General features: G+C 22.0%; 1 protein-coding gene across 1 annotated transcript in view; it reads left to right on the top strand.

The window, feature by feature from the left end:
- Positions 1-9,124, top strand: part of LOC107462705 (naringenin 8-dimethylallyltransferase 2, chloroplastic-like) — an 11,319-nt gene that overhangs the window by 1,158 nt on the left and 1,037 nt on the right. Inside the window, exons 2-11 of the mRNA XM_016081335.3 lie at positions 708-994; positions 1,266-1,352; positions 2,645-2,719; positions 2,851-2,934; positions 4,325-4,414; positions 5,837-5,938; positions 6,334-6,429; positions 6,535-6,606; positions 7,040-7,135; positions 8,444-8,548. Of these exons, the coding sequence (XP_015936821.2) occupies positions 708-994; positions 1,266-1,352; positions 2,645-2,719; positions 2,851-2,934; positions 4,325-4,414; positions 5,837-5,938; positions 6,334-6,429; positions 6,535-6,606; positions 7,040-7,135; positions 8,444-8,548 (1,094 nt within the window). The remainder of the gene's footprint in view (positions 1-707; positions 995-1,265; positions 1,353-2,644; positions 2,720-2,850; positions 2,935-4,324; positions 4,415-5,836; positions 5,939-6,333; positions 6,430-6,534; positions 6,607-7,039; positions 7,136-8,443; positions 8,549-9,124) is intronic.

Raw genomic sequence — 9,124 nt, 5'->3', positions numbered from 1 at the left:
TTGATAATAGAATAAAATATTATTTTAGTTTTTAAATTTTTTTGAATAAAATTTTAATTTTGTTTTTAATATTATTTAAAATATCTTATTTTTATTACAAACGTCTAATTTTGTTCTATTTTAATTATTTGGTAAAAATTAAATTTTTTTTTCTAAAAATATCCTTTTTTGTTATGATTTTTTTAAGTAGTGAAAAAATTATAATTATAGTAGTCATATTGGTAGTTATAGTAATTTGAGAGTGAAAATAAAAGAATAAGAAAAACATAATAATAGAGAAAAAAGGCTAGTTTTAAAAGAAAAAATTTTAATTTTGACCAAAATTAAATATTTAGATGAAAATATAATGTTTCAAAAATTAGTAACAAAACTAAAATTTAGTCCAAATATTAAGAACTAAAACAATACTTTATTCTTATTTGATAATAAATAAAAGTGAGTTAATATATGTCTCAAAGACAAATATTAAAATTATTATTAGTAGAAATTTTTAAATTTTTTATTTTTAATAAATAAAGAATAAATAAATTAAAAATTAAAACTTTATATTATTCTATATATAAATTGTCTTAATTGGTAACATAAATATATACTCGTAGAGCACATCTGCACATGCATGTTAAGCAAACCCAATGAATAATTATACTTGTCTCAATTTTTAACACCACTACTAATGAGAAATTTAATTTGGATTTTTATTTGTTTAGGTTCTTATGCAAAGAGAGGTTTGTGGTGCAATAATAGGAATCTCACAAAAGAATACAGTATTAGGAGATCCTTGCAGTATAATTCAAAGCTCCATTACAAAGGCATTGAAGGAGGATCATCTACAAGTGATACATTTGAGAAAAAATACTTAATAAATGCATCTTCTGGAGAATCATATGAATCTGAACTAAAATCTCATGATGAATTAAAAGGCACTTTGGAGTCTATCAGAAATGCGCTAAATAGTTTTATCAAGTTTACAAGATTGTATGCATTTGTTGGCGTGGTTAGTTTCATAAATAAATAAATAATTACCTAGATTAATAGCAAATGGTATGTTTGGTTGAGATAAAATTGGAGTAAAAAAATATATACATTTGCTTGAAATCATCCCTTATTTTTACCTCCCAACCAAACATATATATCCTAAATAATAATTAGTCATTACCATGATATTATTTTCATAAAAAATTTTAACTGATAATAATAAATAGATGAATAATTATATTTTTAACGGTTATTAATTACTAATTTTGTTTTCTTATTTTTGGACAAAGACTTTAGGTGCACTATCTTCATCGCTTCTTGCAGTGGACACTTTCTCAGATATATCTCCAGTGTTATTTTTAAAAGGATTTTTGCAGGTGATAAACTCGAGTAAAAGCGCACAATTTATTTAATACTATGTTTTAAATTTGTAGTTAAATATAATAATAATAGCTTCATAAAAAGATTTGATACTTATCTAAGGAGAGATGAATATTCTATCGTATATATAACATAAACTTGAATTCATAGAGTAATTATAAATTTAATACAAATTCGTAATTCTTGATTTTAATTATTAAAATTTTTAAATTAATTATTTATATTGTTTAGTATTTTTATTGTTTATTTATATATACATATTTTTTAAAAAGTATTACTTGATAAGTAAGTATATCTAACCGGGATGGACAACAAAGGGATAGCGTATTTCTTATCTTGTCCCAACATTTATGAGTTATATGACTGGTTCCAGAAATGTTGGATAACGGCCGAGTTAATGTTAGTCAACATTAATTAATTTTTTATTTTTCTACTAAAAAATGTTTTATTTATAACATTTTTAATAAATTTATCCTAAGCTTTTATTTTTATTTGATATTTTTAATATTATTCTTATATTAGATTCTGTCTAATTATTAACACCTTTTAGGTCTGTCCACCTATATCCTTTCTTAGGATGATCTATTTATTTTTTATTTGTTTACAAACCTCATTTTTATTAGATATATAATAATAATTTATGTTATTTTTTTATCAATTTAAATTTTTGAAATAATTAATTTTATGATATATTTTAAATTTGGAAAATTATGGTCAATCCAAAAATTATATGGGTTTGTCCGTTTATTTTTTATAAAAAAATTGGAAAAAAAAGATAATGTTTGGACTAAATTAAAAACCTTAGACACATATTTTTTATTTAGTATGTGAGTCGGATTTTTAGAATATTTTCAAAAATACAAATACAACAATTGTATTATCTAAAATCTATTTTATTTTTATATTTCTTTAAGTCAATATTGATTATTTTTCTTTTTTAATAAGAATAATGTTATTCTCTGACATTTTTCAATTATAACAAAATAATATATATGCATTTTGAAAAATGCTAACGCCAATATTTTCAGTAAAAAAAATGAGTAATTAATTAGTATTGATTCAAAATCAAGACAAATATAAACTTTGTCACTTAATATTATTCATATAATATACAAATTATATATTATAAAGTAACATGGGAAAACAAGAAATCTGGTTAAAACAATTGTAGTTAAAAGATGAAAAGAAAGAATGCAATATATAGAAAGAGTATCTTCTCTGCTCTGTAAGGTACTATTTTACCTTCAGAAGTGTTTTATTAATTTTAAACTTTTTGGCTATGTTTCAGTATATGATACCTGTCCTGTGCATGCATCAATATGTTATGGGAGCGAATCAATTAGCCGATGTTGAAATAGATAAGGTATGCACTTACTACTAAAAATAAGTTACGGATTTTCATTACCTCAATAGACTTAGGTTTACTTAAATATATCTACACTAACTTGTATATATATTGAGCTACTTATGATACTAAATATTATTTCATTGTAGATAAATAAGCCATATCTTCCTTTGGCATCTGGAGATTATTCCTACACACGTGGAGTTATAATTGTGGGATTGTGTCTACTTTCGGTACGATATTTAGAGTGATTATTTTTAGCATGCATCTTCAATTTTGACACGTTTCCTTCAATAAATGTCTTTTTTAAAAAATTTGTTTAAATTTTTGAATAATTTTTTTTTGTTTTATTCTACTTTTTTTTGGGAGAGATGAAAAGACATAATTCTATAAAATTTTCGATTATAAAAATTTTGATATTATATTATAAAAATTAAAATAATAAAAAGTAATACATATATAATTATAATTTTAATAATTATTATTTCTTTTAAATTAATTTTTAAAATGCATGAGGAAGTGGCTATTTAATTTTCACTTTTTCCCTTTTTTTTTAATTTCTTTCGTTAATCCAATGTATTTCGCCTTAATAATTTTTATAAAAGTAAATTTTGTAAAATATTGTTCACTATATTTCGCAGTTGGTTAAGTCAATTGTTCAATTTTACATTTTTTTTATGAAATTCATTAATGTTTAACACAACGATGAAGATAATTTAGCTACGTATTTGGTATTACGACTGTAATCTCCGGTTACCCACCGTAACAATTCTTTTATTGATTAAATTGTATTTTTACTAAAATATTTAAAAAATAATAATTAAATTATTTTTTTCCTTCAATAATTTTTTAATTATTAAATTGTGATTTTACTAAATTTTTGTTAATAATTATTTTTATATTTACTATTAATTTTTTGATATTAATATATATTATTTTAATATTAAATAAAAAATCTTACTACTGTTAATATGTATAATAATTAATATATATTGATATAAAAAAATTATACCAAAATATTTTTATTTAATATTAAAATAATATATATTGATATTGAAAAATGAATAATAAAATATAAAAATTATTATTATCGAAAATTTTGGTAAAATTATAATTTAATAATTAAAAGATTATTGAAGGTATCTTCGAAAATATAATTTAATTATTAAATTTTTTAAAAAATATTTTGATAAAAATATAATTTAATCAATAAAAAATAATTTATTAAAGAGTATTTTGGTAAATAAATTTAATGACAAAAAAATAAAATTATTGTTAAAGAGTATTTTATAAAAAATAATTTATTTTTCTTGAGAATGGGATAAAGTTAACATTAGTTAACACAAATTTAAAATAAATTAAAGAAAAAGTTTTTTAAAAGTTATTAAAAAAATATGTATTTTATAAATAGAGAAGAGGAAAGTATAATTTATCATCTCTTAGGAGAGAGGAATGAAATTTTCTCAAAAAATAATTCATAGACTAAATAGTAAATACAACCTTCAATACACATATCTGAAGAAAATATTTTTTTTTCCATTAAGATGTCAAAATTTATAATCGAAAGAAAAGTTAAATTATTTGTTATGGTTTTTCTCTGGGCTTATTTGTTTTTTTGTACAGAGTATTGGGCTTACATGGATGGTAGGCTCAAAGCCATTGCTTTGGACCAATCTTATCACTGCTGTTCTAACGAGTGCTTATGCATTTAATGTAAGTAGCTTTCTTTGAAAATTGGAAAAAACTTGTTCATCTTAACTGCTTACCTTATTTGTCTTATTTGTGTTACAATCTAAATCATCTTATCCAATAAATTTTTATTTTCAAAAAGTCATCGAGAAGATGAGAACTACTACTAATGTAAAATAAATTAATTCCTTTATTGTTTTAAAAATAGGCTAATTTATTTTAGAGTGTATTATTTAGAGGTTAAATTTATTAAAAATCTATTTGTTTAACATGAATATTAAAAAATTGATTGAAACCAACGTAAAGACTAATCTATCCAATGAAAGTAATTGTCAAAAAACTTCTAAAAAATGTTTAAAATCTGTTAGAAATATAACAATTCATGTTATTTCATTCTATCAGCTTAAATTTTTAAAAAAATTAGTATATATCAAGACATAATATCAGAGTTTTATATTCGAAAGATCTAAAATTTAATTCTTGGTGAATTCCAAAAGTAGAAAAAAGAATAGCATAAGACGAATAAAAAAAAGATTGCTTATGCAAAAATTAATCAAACCCAAAAATAACTTTTGTTTGAGGAGAAGTATTAGAGATATATCGGATGTTCATAGGAAAATTATAGGTAGACAATGAAAATACTAAACAATGTGAACAATGGATATATCGGATGTTCAATTCACTAGGTGTGCGGATGGTTATCCTAATATTAAGATTTAGGTGGATAATTTAGGGGTATAGTGTGTTTTTACTTTATTGGCCAATTTTAAAGCCCATTATTCACATTATTCACAAAAATTATTATTTACCTAACAAAGTCTTTATTCATATTGCTTTCTCATATCAGTTTAAACTTTTGGAATATTATTATAATATAATCAAAGTATCTAGTCTAAAAAATTTTAGAATTTCTCAGACATTAATTTGGATATTTAGTCAATAATTGTTTTGTAAAATTGACTCTATGAAGTGTATTTATTAATATTTTGAATGATGTGAGATTATATTTAATGATATAAAATTAACACTTTTATTTTAATGGTTAAATGTTAGTTAAATTTTAATAAAAGTACTGCCATGAAACTTTTTCTTTAAGAAATTGGGATTTGTTTTTTAGGTTTTGAACATATGGGCACTCTGTTTATCTTGTTTTGAACCTACACGCACTTTGCTTCTTAGATTAACTTATTAGGTTTTCAACATGACTATGAACTACATCATCAATTTGTTTGTTAATTTGAGTTCCTCCTATCTACTTGAAATTTTTTACTTGTTTCCTTCAATGAGTTTCACTTATATATAGTATGAGATTATGTTTATGGCAAGAAAAAAAAAAGGCTAGCATAAGAGATTAAAGACATCGGCTCATGCTTTTGATGTTCTCAAATATGAAATATTTATTTAATGGTGACTTGACATTTATTTTCATTTCTAAACTCTCTCTAGTTACCTTTGTTGAGATGGAAGAGATCTACAATTCTTACAGTAATATCAAGTACAATTACACTGCTGACAACATTTAATTTAGGAGCTTTTCTCCACATGAAGGTACTTTCCCACTGACCTGTAATCTCTAGAGACATATTGTTCATATTTCATATACATTAGCTTTTATATTCATAAAAAGTAATTTAATATTCCATTGAAAAGAATTCCAATAAGGAGTGATGATAGGAAATTAATATTATAATATATAATCAATTTCAACCAACACTATAGTAGGTTGTTAAATAAGTTATAAGTATCAAATCTACTAAAAAAATGAGTTTTTGTTGAGTTTGAATTTTAGATTTTTTTTAATTAAATTTTGAATATTTGTGTTTTTAAAAATATCAGATTTTTTTTTCTAATAACTATATTATTTAATTTAGTTTCCTATGATGCAATTTTGATGGAAGTCTAATACATTTTTTGGAACAAATACATGAATGTATGTTGTCCAGACCTTTGTACTAAAACAGGCAGCTGTTTTTCCAAGATCTCTACTTCTTGGCTGTTTGGTCATGGGTTGTTTCTATTCAGTTATATCAGTATCAAAGGTAAATTTTTAAGCAATTAAATATAAAATTTAATATTAGAATACTAATCTTTTTATTGGATGTTTTCAATCAAATGATATAACAATATGTGATGATGAAAAATAGGACTTAGCAGACGTTGAAGGAGACAAAGCATTGGGCCTCAAAACTTTGGCAATACGTTTGGGTGTTAAGAAGGTAAACACCTTGTTGTAAAGGCTCAGATTAAAATTTTGGTCTTTTACTTTTCAAAAATAATTTATAAAAACTAATTTTTTAAAAAATTATAGTATCTATTTGTTTTGATAAATGAAATCAAAAATTTTTTTTAATAAACACAAACAAACAATTATATTTAGTAAATAAATTTTAAAATTTAAAAATATTATAATAAATACTAAATTTTTTTATTTTAATAAAGATAAATTAATTTTAAAAAATTACACTTAAATTATTTAATTTTTTATCTTTTAAAAAATACAAATATAAATACATATATTTTTTTATTTATCAAATACAAAATAAAAAGTTGTACCTTTCAAAAAGTACGCAACACCTCTTCAAAACGGTGCTCACCAGGTTTTGCTATTATATGTACCTTCATTTATTTGTTTTATTAATCTTTTGCAAGGTATTTTGGTTATGCATTTCACTTATTCAAATGGCTTATGGAGTTGCTATTACATTGGGAGCATTATCTCCTTTTCTATGGAGCAAAATTTTTACGGTAAGATACTATTTATTTATATAGGTTAAAGTTATTTATGTGTTGCATTCATTTTAATCCAAAGAAAAACCAAGCCTTTTCTTATCCAAGAACATGGCTTATATATATGGCTCTAAATTTATGAAGCACGGATATTTCTTTAATTTATTGTGTTTATATATTGGATATATTCCAAACACAATATTTATTGATACTCATTTAAGGTTTATTTGGGTGAAATTTTAATAAAAGATTTTTTTAGTTATTTTTTTTTTAAAATATCTTATGAAAAAGTAAAAATAATTTTATGTTTGGATATCTCATATAAAAATATTTTTTTATTTATTAATTATATTTGAGTATAACAATATAAAAGTACCTTTTTGTTTATTTATTATATGAAAAATATTTTTTTTAAGAAAAGAAATCTTTTAAAAAAAGATGTAAATTACAGCTTCTCAAAAAAGATGTTTTTTTTATTTTTCTAATATTTTTACTTTTACTACTAGAAATTTGCCAAACACGCTAAAAAATAAAAAAAATATTTTTTTATTAAAAAAAGATATTTTTTATCAAAATAATGACACCCAAACAAGTACTTAATATGTGTATTTTCTGTGTCAACCGTGTCTTAATAAAAAATAAAAAATTCTTTTTCAGATAGACTTAAACACACTTAAATACCATAACGTATTAGCGTGTCCAAATTTATTCTTAACATGTATTCTTAAAATGAGTTTAGAAATAGTATATAATTTAAATTATTAAAACTACTAAAATATAATTACAATTTATCTAAAACATACTTTATATATATATATCGTATTTCCGTGTTTTATAAGAATTTTAAATTCGCGTATCTATGTATCCCGTATCGTGTTATGTCATGTGTACATATCAATGTCTGTGCATCATAACTCCAAACAAAATAAAGGTGGCTTTCAATAAAGTACAATACTAATGTTTGATTTTAAAAGTTATAATGATTGTAATAAATATAAATGTAATAAAGACTATATATATATGATTTTATAAATGCTTTTATAAATACTGCTAATTCTTAAAGAAAAAATATAAATATATGATTTTTAAATTTATTAAATACAAAATAAGGTATTTATGTTCTAGACAAGCACAACTATCTTTTTAATAAATTTTACCAAACCCACTATAATAATTAGGATTTCCATCCCTGAAAGCCAAAAGTGAAAATATTTCTTCAAATTTCCTGTTTCGACTATTACGTTATTGATTTATATCAAATGAAAAAAGTGAAATTATTGATCATTTTAGTAATGCCTTAAAATTACTGTAATTTTCAATTTTTAGGTTTTGGCACATGCCATCATGGTTTTCGTCGTTTGGAATCATGCCAGTTCTGTAGATTTATCAAGCAAAGATTCATTGCAGGCATTTCATATGTTTGTGTTTAAGGTAAGCATTAAATTTACTTAATGAATTGATACGGAGGTATTGATCTTCAAGATATATAATGCAATTTGCTTCATAATTAACTTTGTACCATAAGTTGATTATGTAATGGAAAGGCTGTTTTTTCTTTCTTTTTTTCTAAGACAAAAATTATTAAAAGATTATTTTACTTTATTCCAATACAAAATTATTAGAGTTAATAATTTTGAGAAAATATATAGAACTGTAAAAATATAATATAACTCCTAATGTATATTATGTATCTTATAATAAGCATATATATTTTTGTAGTTTCTATTAATTGTGTTATAGTTGAAAATGTTACAGTATATTATAAGGGTAACTATATTTTTTATCTTTGAAAATTTTCAAAATTTTAAAGTTAGTCTAATGTTTAATTAGTTCAAATTTTGCACTTAATATTTTAAATATGTTTTGGTTATATCTTAAGATTATTAATTAACACCGTTAATAGAAACATAAACATGACGATCTTACTTTGATGTGTTATATGATAAGCTTATGATAGTCGTATCACATATATACATGTTATAATCATCTAAGATTATAATTGAAATA

Source organism: Arachis duranensis, chromosome 8 (assembly GCF_000817695.3).
Source record: "Arachis duranensis cultivar V14167 chromosome 8, aradu.V14167.gnm2.J7QH, whole genome shotgun sequence".
In the NCBI taxonomy this organism is placed as follows: domain Eukaryota; kingdom Viridiplantae; phylum Streptophyta; class Magnoliopsida; order Fabales; family Fabaceae; genus Arachis; species Arachis duranensis.
Note: the sequence above shows the minus strand (reverse complement) of the source record. Positions and strands in the feature narration are given on the sequence as shown.